The following is a 15,344-nucleotide window of genomic DNA, read 5'->3' as shown; positions in this document are numbered from 1 at the left end:
GAAACGAACCAGTCCCAAGTAATTAATTAATCGTAATTACTTCAGTTAAGAATTCATTAGATTATAAATGGCCAATTATCGCCATTTTCTTAGTGAGGAGAATCTCAAAGTTCTCAAAAACCATGAAGCTTTCAGCTCTGATAATCTTCTATTTTCTTCTGGCTGTTTCTGTATCTGGACGTAATTTCTCGCCGGAACCAGCACTGGAATCTGCCGCCGGTTCATGGGATTTTCTTCTTCTGCCACCGGACATGGCGGAGCCCCCCGTCGGAGATCCATGGAGGGGACTGGCAGTTTTTGATGTAACTGATTATGGGGCAATTGCTGATGGCAAGACAGAGAACAGCTTGGTAATTATAAACAATTTCTATCTTCTATTTTATTTTTTAAGAAAAATATTATAACCTTAATATTGAGTAAATTTAGACTAATTTCATTGAAATTTACCTCTGAATATGATTAAATGTGACTTTAGAACTAAATTAGAAAATTACTCATTAATTAACCAATAAATTATACCAAACTAAAGTAATAATAAAGTCAAAATTGAGCATGCAAAATTTTAAATGTAGCCAGAAAGTCAAACAAATTAAAAGAAAAGAGTACTGGTCCTTCAATAAAATGGTCAAACCTAGTTAACAAATATTAAATTTTCAACTAGGTATATATTTTAATTAATAAAAATGAAATTTTAACGTACTAATTTCATCAAAAATATTTTTTAAAAAAAAAAATCAAATATTTGTCCATTTAAGAGAAGTAAAAATGACTATTAATATTGAATTGTTTTTTTAAAATAATTTTTTAAAATTATAAAAACTAAATTTTAATTCTCTGTTGCTATAGGCATTCATGGGGGCGTGGGAGGACGCATGTGCTTACCGAGGAAGCTCCACCTTGTTAATACCAGAGGGTAGTTTCTTCCTTGCCCAAGTTTTATTTTCAGGCCCTTGTTTCGGTGATCTCTCTCCCAAAGTCATCATTTTAGGCACTTTGATTGCTCCCACCACCCTCACCGCCGACGTTTGGATCTACTTCAAGTCCCTCCGCCATCTCACCATCACCGGCAACGTCGGATCCGGCATTCTCGACGGCCAGGGTGCTGAAACCTGGTTGTATGGTTTCAACTGCCGCCATCGCTTGAGTTGTGGCATTTTCACCACAGTAAGTATGAACAAGTTAAAAATGAATCAGAGGGTAAATTTAAAAAGTTGAAAATTCACCTTTTTTTTGCGGAATTTTCTATCTGAATTTGCTGTGATCATCTGCTTCTCTCCCATCAAAGACACCAAAGCTTTAACCATTTTTACACAGTTCCATGCATTGATGCAAGTTTCCTTTATATGCGCAGTCTTTGAAGCTGAGTGATGTGTCAAATGCGACAGTGAGCAATATTAGCCTTGTGAACAGCAAGGGCTTTCATGTAGCCCTCAATGGGTGTGACAATATTCATCTTTCTGGGTTCAACATTACAGCTCCTTGGAATAGTCAGAACACTGATGGCATTCATATCAGTCAGTCCACCAATATCAACATCACAACCTCCGACATCAGTGTCGGCGACGACTGTGTTTCCATCGGACCTGGTAGCATCAACGTCTCGGTTTCTAACGTTAGATGTGGTCCTGGTCATGGAATCAGGTATCGTATCTACCATCATTCCTAGCATCACAATTCAACATTGCATCTCACTATTAATTGCATGTACATCATTTACACATACAATAGTATTGAAACATTTAGTAAAAGTAGAAGAGCATTAAAATGGTAATAGTTTTGAATGTGTTTGATATGGAATAATGCAGTGTGGGGAGTCTAGGGAGGTACAGGGAGGAGAAGGATGTGATGGGAATAAGAGTAGAGAATTGCACCATAAAAGACACTCAAAATGGAGTGAGGGTAAAGACATGGCCAGGAGGAGATCACGCAAGCAAAGCTACCAATTTGACATTTCAAAACATTGTGATGTTCAATGTCTCAAATCCCATTATCATAGATCAACAATATTGTCCTAACCATTTTTGTGACATAAAAGAGGTAAATACTTATAATAGAATCCCTGCACTTTCAACTTCTTATTATCTCATTATAATTTAGTTCCTTCACTTTAAAAATTGTGATCCTAGTTGTAACCTTATTGACAAAACATTGACATGACATGTTTATAGGATAAACTTTGGTTGATTTGACTCGATGTGGCAAAGTAGAAATAACTCTGGCACAGATGCATGTTTACAGGATAGAAAGAACTCTTTCCCAAACAAAAATTATCTTCTACCTCAAGCTATCATGGTTTTTAGCCAAAAATAATCTACAGTTGAGCTTCGATTTATTCCTTCCCGGAAAAACACTTTTATGTTGCTCAATTTCGACAAATCCACATAATGGTAGATTTAAAAAGCTTATGTGCTAAATTTATTCTTCAACAGAGAAGTATGCTAAATGGTGTTTTTTTTTTTTTTTTTCAGTCATCAGGTGTGAAGCTGAGTAACATCAATATCAAAAACATAAGTGGCACTTACAACTCTGAATTTGCAGTAAATCTGCAATGCAGCTCAGCCATGCCTTGTGAGAACGTTCAGCTTTCTTACATCAATCTCACTGCCATTGAGCCACCAGAAACTGATGACATTGGCCGCTTCAACTGCAAGGGATCTCTCAATAACTTCTCCATCCTTAATTCAACATTTTAAGTTCATTACTCGATAAACAACAGTGCTTCCATGCATACTATTTGGTTATAGTTTACAAGCCTCCTGGAGTTTAGAATAAGGTTTAACTTCAGTGCATTTGTAACATTTTTCATTTTCTAGAGGTAGATTTTGATATAGATTTAGTGTTGTGAGAGGCATTGTATGTTGCAACTAGTGAAAAGGAAAGTTCAACTTGAGCATAGCGCAAGTGGTTGAGACATATACATCCTCAATCAAGAGGTCGAAAGTTTGAAGCTTCACTCTACATGTTTTTACCTAAAAAGAAACTAGTGAAGGAGAATGAGAGTGAATTTCAACATTTTTCGTTGGTTTTTTCTTTCCCTCTTCTCTATATGCCTTTATTTTCATTCACAATTGGTTTACATGCAACCATCAGCCATGTCAAATCAAAACATGAGCGTGAAAGTCTACAAAGTGAACATGATCAAAACATAAGCGTGAAAGTCTACAAAGTGAAGAGTAGTTCATATTAGTCCACAAAATTTCTTCTATAGAGGTCTCATTTGGTCTTACAACGAGGAGAAGGTGCATTGCAGCAGGTTCGAGTTGAGGAAGCACTCTCTAGAGAAGGTCTAGAGGAACGAGAAAGGCAGAATGAAGGGACTGCACACTTTTCCTTTTCTCCCAATCTTGTTGGTGGAAAGATGTATTACTTGCTTACCAGAGTCCAAATTTGCATTTTTTGTCAGGCAAAAAAATGGGGGAAGCTTCATTAATCACCTCCAAGAGTCTTCTAATCTAAGCTTCCCCTTTTCTTCTTCATGAAGGTTCCCCCTTTTGCCAAAATATTCTGTGATCTATTCGTTGAGGTTTAAAAAAACCCCGTTGCAGAGCAGCTTTGTTCTCAGAATACTGCATAAAAGTTGGAGGTTGCAATGCTAGAGGGATATCGCCCAGCCGAGAGTCTTGCCAAAATTTTGTTCTTCTTCCATCTCCAACCAAAGTGCTAGTAGGATCTACCAAAATGCTACTTCGGATATACTCCACCAAGGACCTCTCCGGCAATTTCCAATTTTCTGTATAGCGAATCTATCAAACTCATTAGTTTCATATATAACCACTTTGGTCCACAATTCAAGCAGCTCATTTGAATACCTCCATCACCTCTTTGAAATGGGCCTAAAGAAATAAAGGTGATTTGAAAAGGTTTCCGAGACCCAAACGTCCATGATCTAATAATGGCTTAGAAAGGAAGGATAGATAAGAAATAGGCAATTTTCAGCTTTGTACCATCCAGCTGAATAGCAGTTAACTCCACTCTTTTGGCCTCAATATTGATTCCACAATCTGATGATCTTTTCCAATTAATTTTCAAACCAGCTGCAGCTTCAGAAGCTCTAATTATAAAAAACAAGTCCTAAATTGCGAAGTCCTTATCCTAACAAAAAATGAGAAAAAAAGAAATACAATGTCACATCTGCAAATTGATAGTAAATAAGAAATCCCAATCAACTCAGTCAAAGACATTTGCAAGGTAGTTTTAAGATCCAACCTTTTTTTTTTTCTTCCTCTATTGCAAATAGGATCGAAGATTTGTCTTCCTCTAAAAAAAGCATTTTGAGCAGGACAAATAGTCAAAGGACATCAAATCTTTCAAATAGTGCCTTGGAAAGGATCCTATACATTGAAGTGAAAGGGCTAACGGTCAATAATCGTTGTCCATCAGTGAAAAGGCTAATGTATCCCTTGAGACATGAATTGACGTGCCCTTGTCAAAAAGCCTGACCAAGTTAACAAAATCAGATTTTAGTAAACAGAATTTTTTACTCCTGGTGCCTTTTTTGTCCTTCTAATTCTCCTAAAGGTCTTATCAATCATTCTCTCTTACTTTAACTATCAGACTCGAATCAATATTCTTGGGAACGAAGCTCTGAGAATTTTCTTTCTTGTATAATTTTCAGGACACTACAAATTCTTGAGTTCTAAATACATCGAGACCATTCCATAGAGTCTATATTTCTGTCAAGCAAAGATTGGGTTGGATTATCTCTCATTATGGACCATGTGAACATCTCATGATCCAGAGGAATTTCAAAAAAGTTTCGATTCAGCTATCGATCAATTAAACTTATTCATACCAAGAATGTTTCTTCCTGAGACCATCGAACCTTAACAATAGCCAAATAAGGATCTGATTCCTTTCTTTGCAGTAAGAAGGCACATAAATATGCGATATTCAAGCTTCCTTTCCATCTCCAAGTTTAATTAAAGAGTATTCTCCTTAAATAATGAACTTTACTTACTTCCGTGTTCATTCCAAAGGGGCATGGATATGGCAAGCCTCACAGATGTTTGAACACTACTACTAACGCTAATGTTTGGAAGCAACTATTACATTAAGGCAACCAATTTTCCAATGCAACCAATTTTCCAATGCAACCAATATTTCACATAACAACTATTTAAGGCAATCAACACTTGGATATTCGTTCATGTTATTATGTTCTTCTAGTTCAAGCAACACTTGAATATTTACCTTCGCCAAAACTTCCTGATAACGAAAAAATATGCGCCTACAACTTGCATCAAGTTCATTCATTCCATGTCACTGCATTGTGGAAAGCTCCCATATTATGATTCCGTAACTATAAATATCACATCTATACAAGACATCAAAGTGAATTTCTTTCAGCAAGAAAAAATTTGAGTAAATCATTGATTTTAGTCCGAACAGTAGAGATGCGAAAATCTTACTATTCATGGTAAGCTTCATTTGTTAGCACCTCCGAATCCATCAACTCAACCTGAATGATAATATCAAAACAAAAGAGATTGGAATCGTCGCACATGAAGTAGCAGGTTCGATTAGGGTTAGGATAGAGAGAAAGAGGGCCGAGAGAGAGACAATCGCTGGTGGAGTACTATCGGAAAACGAAGTCGGAACTCGTAAAGAAGAAGGAACGGCGGGCCAGTATTTATACCGTAAGAACAGGCGATCAAAATGAGTGAATTACAATTTTAGCCATTTTAAGTTTCAAAATTACAATTTTGGCCTCTTAAATAGTCCTATTTGTAAAGAATTTTAATTTTAATTCAAATTTAAATGTGAAATTACAAATTTGGTCCTATTATTTTAAAAATGTTATAATTTATTTATGAGAGTTTTATCAGATTTTATCTATAAATTTTAATTCAAATAAATTTACAATTTATACTAAAATCATTTTATTAATATAAATATGGCTAAAAAAATTAAAAGAAAATTTATAAACTAAATATTGACCGGCAGAGAGTCAAAGCCGGCGAAGCTTGAAAGAACCAAAGAGAACTCAGATTCAGGAGAGACATTTTGGAACCCTGCTCTGCGCGTCCCACTCATCCACCCCATTTCTACCCATCTTCCGCCGTGCCTTCCGCCGCCTCCTTTCACCATTGCCGGATCTAGAGGTTGTTCTCCACTCGATTGCTCCGATCTCTTCCGCCTAGGTACGCTTCTGAGAAAGATAGATCCATTTTTTTGAATTCTTAATTTTGATTCATTGTCTGGGCATTTGAATTCCACGAGCCATGAATTCTAATTTCGGAAAGGATTTCGAGTTCGATTTGGGAATCGGATCTTCCCGCTCCAAATCCCTCAACGATCAGAAAAATAAAACCACTTCGTATTCTTCCTACGCTTCCTCTGGTTCTTCGAATTCGTCGACACAGACGAGGCCGGCCTGGAAGCCTAACAATCCGTCGTGGACACATCAGCCGGCGCCGAATCAGGCGGCGCGACCTAACTTGTCCAATTCGCCCGCTTCCATGGTCGGTGATATATTTGGGAAGAGCTGGGGTTCGACTGCTAATTCAGGCTCCAATTCGGGCATTGGAATTGTTGAAAAGAATCCGAATCTGTTCGGCGATTTGGTCGGTTCGGCCTTGGGATCGGGTAAGAGTAACACAAATGCTTCATTGAAGAATTTGGCTTCGAATCCGGCATCATCGAGTGCCGCTTTGAATAGGAATTCGTTTTCCATGGGAAATATGAGCAATTCGTTGCCAAAAGCCAGTGGTAATCCGGCTAAAAGCAGTGCAAATGGGAGTTTTGAGAATCTGAACAGTTATAATAGTGGGCGAAGTAATGAGAGCTATACCACCAATATCAGGGCTCCAAATCACAGAGGTCCAAGCATGAGCTCAACCATTGGGAGTGGTAAGACGAGCTCTAGTAAGGATCCCTTTGGTTCTTTAGTTGACTTCGGATCTAAGCCATCAGGGAATCTGAATTCAACGAGTAAGAGCCAAAAGATCAACACAAACGAGGACTCATTTGGGGATTTCCAGAATGCTTCAAATCCAAGCACTACAGCGTTTCCTTCGAGCGGATCGAGTGGGAGTGGCGTTGGTTTCAATGGATCGAGTTTTCATTCAGACTTAAACATGGGTGATTTTGGAATGCCCTCAATGGATTTTGGCTCCAAAGCTCAAGAGACTGTTCAAACCGCTGCCAGTGATCCACTCGATATGTTGTTTAGCTCATCCAAAGCCTCAGCTGGAGGTGCTCCAATGGCACCCGAAGCAGCTGGAGCACCGCAATCCTTTGATGCTGATGGCTGGGGATTCGATTCGGAGTTTGGGGGAGGCAGTCATGATGTGGGTGGTTCAACGACTGAGATTGAAGGACTTCCTCCTCCTCCTGCAGGGGTGACAGCTTCTTTGGCAAAGAACAAGGGAGTTGATGTCTACAAGCAGGGACAATACGCCGATGCCATTAAGTGGCTTTCTTGGGCTGTGATTCTTTTCGAGAAAGCTGGTGATAATGCTGCCACAGTCGAAGTCTTGTCGACACGAGCTTCATGTTACAAAGAAGTTGGGGAGTATAAGAAGGCCGTGGTTGATTGTACAAAGGTAAAACATCCAAATTCTATTAGAATTATATACTTGCTAATCCAAATTCTATTAGCCCTATGAACACAATAGGCACCCAAAATTCTAGGTTTAAGTAACATTGACATTAGTTGAAAGGAAGTTTAGACTGGTTCTTTCTTGCAGTTTGGTTCGTAACATCCATAACTCGGTTCTTGTAAAAGGAAAAGAAAAAAAAAATAAAGTAACGACTTTATCTCTGGTGTGTCTCAGTATTCATTGAAGTTGCTACCATATTGTGAGTCAAATTTTCACTTCTACTGTGAGATCCCACATCAGTAGGGGAGGAGAACGAAACATTCTTTATAAGAATGTGGAAACCTTTCTCTAGTAGATGCGAAAGAGAAAGTCCAAAGAGGACAATATCTGTCATCGGTGGGTTTAGGCGGTTAGATCTACCTTGTTTGAAGGAGGGGAAAAAAATACAACTACTTAGGTTATTGGCTTATAGTGTTTTGTTTTTGCTTTGTTAAACTATGCTACATCTACCATTCCACCCTTCCCCCAAAGGGGAATAAGAACTGTCACTGTAGGGTACTTATAAAAAGTCATATCCTTCCCTGTGCTGTGTAGGTATTGGATCACGACGATACAAATGTAACCGTTCTCGTTCAACGTGCACTTCTGTATGAAAGTATGGAGAAGTATAAACTTGGAGCTGAAGATCTGAGGGCTGTCCTGAAGATCGATCCGGGTAACAGAGTTGCGAGAAGCACGGTTCACCGGTTGACTAAGTTGGCAAGCTAAAGGTTCGTATTACAATTTTGGCTGTTGTAGTGTCTTGAATATAGGATTACACCAGTTCCCTGCTATCTACATTTGCATTTGCTGATGGAAATGACTTCATTTTCCGATTACATGGATTGGTTGGTTTTGTATGTGTGCCCCTTTCGATGGTTTCAAAATGCATTACGTATTGTTTGTGACAAAAACCTGTGCTTCAATTGATTGTTCTTGTAAGTTGGCCCTTGAAATTTAAACTATTCCATTGCTTTCCATGTCCCTTTTGCTGTCTTCTGGGATTAGGCTACAACCCGAGTTTGATTGTGAGATCCCATGTCGGTTGGAGGGGGAACGAAGTATTTCTTATAAGGGTGTGGATACCTCTCTAGTAGATGTGTTTTAAAAGTCATGAGACTGACGGCGATATGTAACAGGCCAAAGCGGACAATATTTACTAGCTCTGGGATTGGGCTTGGGCTGTTACAAATGGTATTAGAGCCAGACACCGGCCTAAGGGGGTGAATTGTGAGATTCGACATCGATTGAAGAGGGGAACGAAGCATTTCTTATAATGTGTGTGGAAACCTCTCCTTAGTATACGCGCTTTAAAATCGTGATGTTAATTAGTATTTTTGGTTGATTAGTATTAATATATTTAATTATTTATTATAGACGGTGGTTTCCATCTTAAATAAATTAAAATTATATTTCTAATGTCAAGTTTAATTATTATTTTTTTTTAATTTAACTTTAATAAAAGAAACTCTTATTTTATCTTATAGTTTACATCAATTTTATATTATATTATAGTAATTAAATTGCATTTTTATTTTAAAAACTTAAGTTAAATTAATAGTTGATTGATTTTAATTCATTTTAAATATTTAAATAAATATTATATAATTCATTTATTATATAGTGTATAAAAATATATCTAGAATTTCAAATAAGGGTTTAAAAAGTCATTTTCAACTTGAAGTATTATTGATTTTAAAACGGATTCTAACAGTAAGGACTAAAAAATTATTTTATAAAAAGTAAAGGAACCTAAAAAGAACATTTTGATGGACCAAAAAAAAAAAAGTAAATAAAAAAATAAAAAAATGGTCGTTTTTGTGTTACCATTGGCTTCTCGTGACATAAAATTGTCCGTTGAAGAGATGATTTCATTAGAAATGTTACAGAGAGGAAAGACGCAGAAATTAAGGATAAAGAGTGAGGGAGCGGGCAGGCGAGTGGGAATGAGGGAGAGAGAAGGCGGGCACAAAATTTGAAGTAAATGAAACGGCCATTGCAAAAAGTAATTAAAGAGATAAACGTAAAACGGAGTATCAAAATGACCAAAAATACCCTCACACTACCTTCATTTCTTTTGGTACTTGCCTCCGACCATGGGCAACCATCGTCAACCACTGTCACTTCATTTCTAGCGACTGTCGTTGCCCACCATCAATGAGAACTGAATTCTGTCATTGTTACCTCACCTTTGACGACCATGGACCAGTACAAATTTAAAGTTATTAATTCATAATGTTTAATAACCGTTTTTTTTTTCTTAGTAATCATTTTTATTTGAAAAATTAGCAATAAACTAATGATAGAAACTCATTTTTAAATGTGTATTAAAAATAAGTTAGAGTATATTAAGAATATTAAGAAACAAAAAGATAATATTTTGACTAATTGAGAAATTAAATGTTTTAAAAACTAAAATTTAAAAAAAATATAAAACTAATTAAATTATTAAAATAATAAAAAATAAATAAATAAAAGGAGTTATAACCGTCGCCTTCTTCCACTATAAATACCCTTTCATTTCACTCTCCACTTCTCAAGCTCTTCTCGCTGCCCGCCTTTCTCTTTTTCTCTCCCAAATCTCTCTGAAATCTCTCTCTCTCTCTCTCAGTTGATAAAGATGTGCGGTGGAGCCATGGCCTCCGATTTCGTCCAACCAAAATCCTCCGGGAAGTCCGTCGTCGACAACCACCTCTGGCCCCAACTCGACACCTTCTCCGACCTGTCCGGCAAAACCGACCCCAACAATCCGGCCAATGGTCTGGAGATTCAGAGTCGACTCTCTCAAGGTAAAAAAAAAAAAAAACATTAATATAAAAATCAAAATATTAAACCACAGTTAGTATAATCATAGTTAGATGAACACGACTCTCTCTCAATGGTTACTTTGAGCATAAGCTCTCATCGCTTAGCTTTGAACTTTTCCAAAAGGTCTCATTTCAATACAAATAGTATTCTAAATTATAAACTAATGATCATTCCCTAAATTATACCTCCCTTCGAACAAAGTATGCCTCCACTTAATCGAGACTCGACTTCTTTTCTTTTGGAGTCTTAGTTATGGCTAAGTTTAGGGCATGGTTAAGATACCACGTTAGTCGAATACGATTGAACGATTCTCCAATAGTATGATATTTTGTCCATTTTAAACATAAGCTCTCCTAACTTTGCTTTGGGCTTTCCCAAAAGGTTTGTAGATTATAAACCTATGATATTCCCTAAATTAGTCGAGTTGGGTCTTTTCTTTTCATCCTTCATAATCTTTGATTAATATTGATCAGTGAAAGGTGAGAAGCCGGAAGAATTTGAAGCAGGGGAAAAGGAGAAGGTGAAGAGAGTTCGCAAAAACAAATACAGAGGAATCCGGCGGCGGCCATGGGGCAAATGGGCCGCCGAGATTCGAGACCCACACAAGGGCTACCGTGTTTGGCTTGGAACCTACAACACCGCCGAAGATGCCGCCAGAGCCTACGACCAAGCTGCCATACGAATCAGAGGCAAAAAGGCCAAACTCAACTTCACTCACCCGCCGCCACCGCCGCCGCCGTCGCCGCCACTTCCATTACAGCCCCAACCCCTCGCCACACCCACCGACGTGGAACTCAAAGACCAAATCTCGCGCTTGGAATCGTTTTTGTGTCTCGACCCAGAACCCACACCAGACCTCTGGTGGGTCGATGAGCTTCTCGCCTATCAAGATCAAAATCGCATACTCTAACCATCTAAGATAGATCGGAGTCTCTAATGATCACTATTAAAAATTTGACTAAATAGATTATTTAAAAAAAAAAAAAATTGGGATTTGTGCAGTACCCTTTAGTCTATATTTTGGTTATAGTATATGGCGTGTTTGTGTTGTGGATCAAACAACAGTTTAAGGTATTTTGGTTGTGTTTTTGTGAAGTTTAATGTTATGTTATGGTTATAATTGATAATAAAATAATGATCCCTAATAAGAAAAATAAGTTGTTGGGCCAAAATATAACTTGGCAGGCCCATTATCTAAGAAAAATAAAATTTAAATTTAATTTATAACGATGAATTTAAACATAATTCAATAATAATTATAAAAAATATAAAATTACTATACTATATTGATGGCATATCTCTGTTGGGCTTAAGGCCGTTAAGACTTGGAGGATGGAAGCGATCCCACATCGATAAATTGACGGAAGGGAAGGGATGAGGGGCCTATAAATAGGCGTAGGGGGGCTTGATGAAATGTTTGTCTTACCTGTTAGGGAGTAAATGATGACGGGTCAATGCTCGTTTAGAGATGACTTGTCGTGCGGATGCTACTATTATGAACTCACGGTACATGAGGCGAGTGAGCGCCCACCCTACTAGGATCATTTGGGGAGCTTGCCCGTCCGTTTCCGGTATGGGGCCCTATCAAATTTCTCCATTTAATCCCTTTTTCCTTTCTAATATCATTTGCTGGGTTAGACTTGTAATTTTATTTTATTTATGTTCTTTAACTAATATATATATTCGCATTTGGGTTTCTTGTCATTTGCACACTTTATGATCGATCAACTTGACTGAGAACATGTTTAATGGAGAGACTAGTAACATTTTATGATTGATTATGTTCTAATGGAGAGATTAGTAACACTATGATCAATCAAACAAGTTAATTTAATTTGGTTTAAGAAAATTCAACTAAGGAGAATTATAATCTAATTAGAGAATATTCAAGGTTTTTTTTCCTCCATACATAAGACAAAGTTATGTAGTCATTTGAGGCTATCGATAAGGAGGAAGGACCTAATTATGATGGTTTTGGAGAAACGGGTCGTCAGGACTTGGTTTAGCTGAGGATGGTAATTAGTACCTGATGAGTCTCCCCAAATAGACACCCTTGGTCTAAGTTTTAACACCAAAGTCCACTTTGAATTGACAATTGTGGATTCATAGACTGAATATAAGTTCTATGGTAGAAAATCTTTAGATACACTAGTTACATCACCTCACATCACTACATTTGTTCGGTCAAATTGCCAGAGAGTGATTCAGGCGGACAAACATGATTAACCAGACTCTTGCATTAATTTTTGACAATTATTAAACTGTGCGGCTTAAAATAAATGAAGCATGGAAAAGTACTGAGGAGGGAGAGGATGAACGGAGAAGAAAATATGAGATGGTAAAACCTTGGGGGCCATTAGTGTCCAAAAAAAGAAGAAGAAATTGGAGAAAAAAGAACATTCAATTCATATCAAATTATTACTCCATTATTCAAAACAAACTCCCCCACCCTACACTGATCGATATTGTTAGATAAATGAAACATTAAGACATTTGGGTTTTAATTTCACCTACTCTTTTGCCCTTTCCACCTTTTTATATTTCCAATGGGTATTAGATTTGCGGATAAAAAATTGGTGTATGGTTCAGCTGTTCTTATTTGGGTTGAGTTTGGTACCCAACCAAATTATTGCTACCCTTATGATATGCTCTGCCTACATACCTATAGGCATTTATGCACCACTTTCTCATCATCAAAGACCTCTCATTTCAATTTGGAAGACAGTTTCTCAAAATTGTTTAGTTCAAGTTAATTATCCTATCACACAATTTTACCATTAATGTTTTATGTTTTACTTATAAAAAAAAAAAAAAACTTAATTCTTTACTAAAAACGAATTTACACTAATGTTTCAAACTTGTCAACCTTTTGATATAAATATAACTGTCAATTTACATATATATTAATGGGTTAGAACAAATACCTAATTTATGTGGATAAACATTTCAATAAATAACCTAACATTCAAATATATTTTACAACTATATAAAATAAATCATTACAATATATAATCAATACTTTCGCTTTCTTTTAAAATAAATTAAAAAAAAAAGTTAATTGTTGTATATTAGAATTTAAGAGTTAAGTCGTTTCGTTTCTGATTTTAAATCATGTTGACTTAATGGGAGAGATTAAATTAGATTTTAAATTAAAGAAAATTTAAGATCAAAATAAATTAATAATGAAAATATAATTGATGACGGTTGAGGTGAAACCAAATGCAAGATGAACGGCTGATATAGCATTGATAAATTCCACGTGTCAAATTTTTGTTGGCTTATTGTTTCGGATTTCTTTCCGAATTACCAAATTACCAAAACCAACTGAACCCACTTTCAAAACACAGAAGAAATCAAATTATTCACTCTGCCTCCTCCCGTTTCCCCGCTCCATCTTCTTCTTCGTCTTCTTCTTCAACCTCCGCCACCTGAAACTGCAGAAATTCCAGCCATCGCCATTCTTTATGGCTTCCGATTCCGGTTGCGATTTTAAATCCCATTTGGCCTCTGAAATCTTCTCCTTCTCCGCTCGTACTGTCTCTTGCGCTCATCGCCATTTTAGCCGCCCTTTCTTCGATTGGTATCGCCTTCTTGGGGTATGGTTCCCCTGTTTTTCTGATTTCATGGATTTTTGTTTGTTTCTTTGTTCTTTAATCGGTTTTGATAGGTCGAAGAAGATGCTGGAATCGATTCTATTCGTAGGAGATATCTTAAGCTTGGTGGGATTTCCCTTTTCTTTCTCTTTCCATTGCGATTCTGTTTAGTTTTTGGATTGTTTCGTTTCTGTTCATGAGAATGTGCTTTGGATTTGCAGCTCTCCAACTTCATCCAGACAAAAACCCTCACCCCAAAGCGGAATTTGCCTTCAAGCTTGTCTCTCAGGTTCGATTCGATTCATTTTCTGAAATGTTCTTTGTGATTTTGCCTTTTTTCTTTTTTTGTAATGGATTTTGGATCACTGTTCGTTTGTTTGTTTGTTTTGCATTTAATTTCTTTAATCATGAACTACTCGTGATCTTTGATGAACTTTAATGCAATATCAATTTAGAGGTTGAGGAATTTGAATGGGTATCTGTAGGGATATGCTTGTTTGAGTGATAATGTGAAGAGAAGGGCATTTGATTTGGATAGAATGAAGAAATTCTGCCCTGATTGCAACACAATTCCTTATACAAACTTGAATGCCTTGAATGTATTGGGAAGCTTTAACAAGAACAACAAACATGGAGGCGTCAAGAACATTAAGGAGAGATTGAGAGAAGAATCAAATGTGATTGAGAATTGTTTGCTGAAGAACACCAGCAGATTCCATCACATAAACCACAAAGAATCCCCAATCTTCAACCCTTCTGATTATGTAAGTCAAGGGTACCCTCATTTTCGAACCCGAATTCACCCGAAACCGCAGAATTTTCGGTGTTTTCGATCGGGGAATTCGTTGAAGTATGAACAAGGTAGGGGGAAGTTTGAGTACCCATTGTTTGAGGTTAGATCAGAAAGCTTTCATTTACAGGAACAATCAGCTTTTGTTTATTCAAATGATAGCAAACCCCATTGATTAGAACTCGTTTCTTCCTTCTTTGAGCAACTAAATTCTTTCTTCCACACTGTTTTAGAGTTTTTCAAGTTACAGCAAATTCTTCCCCGCTGTCTTTTGATTAACTTTTGGCCTGTTCTTAAAATGTTTTAGGATTAGTTCCAAATCTTATTAAAGTGGGAGAGAACTTTCTTCCTTATACTTGAATTTAAGTACTAAATTCCACAAATTTAAGAATGTTAATCAATAGGTACGTTCATTACTATTCTAATATTATTCTAATATTGATAGTTATTATGTTAATTATACTAATTTATTATTATTATTAAAATTAAGTTGATTAAAAAATTCTTTGAAATAATAATTGACATAGGAGGTAGTTCTCTTTCATGTCATGTCTCCCTCAGTCCCCACAAAAA

General features: G+C 36.7%; 4 protein-coding genes and 1 long non-coding RNA gene across 5 annotated transcripts; 4 read left to right on the top strand and 1 right to left on the bottom strand.

Annotated features, from left to right (window-relative positions):
* The first annotated feature begins 122 nt into the window (after nt 1–122).
* LOC111799812 (exopolygalacturonase-like) lies at nt 123–2,732 on the top strand. The gene is made up of 5 exons (XM_023683292.2): nt 123–350; nt 847–1,164; nt 1,352–1,641; nt 1,806–2,037; nt 2,469–2,732. The coding sequence occupies exons 1-5, from the start codon at nt 123–125 to the stop codon at nt 2,691–2,693; spliced, it is 1,293 nt and encodes a 430-aa protein (XP_023539060.1). The 3' UTR covers nt 2,694–2,732.
* A 1,370-nt stretch (nt 2,733–4,102) lies between these two features.
* LOC111799813 (uncharacterized) lies at nt 4,103–5,615 on the bottom strand. Its single transcript, XR_015422299.1, has 3 exons — nt 5,409–5,615; nt 5,191–5,262; nt 4,103–4,435 (listed from the first exon to the last, which is right to left on the bottom strand). It is a non-coding gene; the product is annotated as an uncharacterized LOC111799813 (long non-coding RNA).
* Nucleotides 5,616–5,929: 314 nt separating this feature from the next.
* Nucleotides 5,930–8,558, top strand: LOC111800898 (uncharacterized). The gene is made up of 2 exons (XM_023684803.2): nt 5,930–7,544; nt 8,136–8,558. The coding sequence occupies exons 1-2, from the start codon at nt 6,222–6,224 to the stop codon at nt 8,307–8,309; spliced, it is 1,497 nt and encodes a 498-aa protein (XP_023540571.1). The 5' UTR covers nt 5,930–6,221; the 3' UTR covers nt 8,310–8,558.
* A 1,575-nt stretch (nt 8,559–10,133) lies between these two features.
* On the top strand, nt 10,134–11,516 carry LOC111800964 (ethylene-responsive transcription factor ERF071-like). The gene is made up of 2 exons (XM_023684901.2): nt 10,134–10,369; nt 10,862–11,516. The coding sequence occupies exons 1-2, from the start codon at nt 10,201–10,203 to the stop codon at nt 11,296–11,298; spliced, it is 606 nt and encodes a 201-aa protein (XP_023540669.1). The 5' UTR covers nt 10,134–10,200; the 3' UTR covers nt 11,299–11,516.
* Nucleotides 11,517–13,443: 1,927 nt separating this feature from the next.
* LOC111799831 (uncharacterized) lies at nt 13,444–14,993 on the top strand. The gene is made up of 4 exons (XM_023683309.2): nt 13,444–13,984; nt 14,056–14,107; nt 14,203–14,270; nt 14,467–14,993. Exons 1-4 carry the CDS (start codon nt 13,853–13,855, stop codon nt 14,944–14,946), a joined length of 732 nt encoding a protein of 243 aa, XP_023539077.1. The 5' UTR covers nt 13,444–13,852; the 3' UTR covers nt 14,947–14,993.
* Nucleotides 14,994–15,344: the final 351 nt, after the last annotated feature.

The sequence above is a fragment of the Cucurbita pepo genome, chromosome 8 (assembly GCF_057944985.1).
Source record: "Cucurbita pepo subsp. pepo isolate OVF chromosome 8, ASM5794498v1, whole genome shotgun sequence".
Taxonomy (NCBI): Eukaryota; Viridiplantae; Streptophyta; class Magnoliopsida; order Cucurbitales; family Cucurbitaceae; genus Cucurbita; species Cucurbita pepo.
Note: the sequence above shows the minus strand (reverse complement) of the source record. Positions and strands in the feature narration are given on the sequence as shown.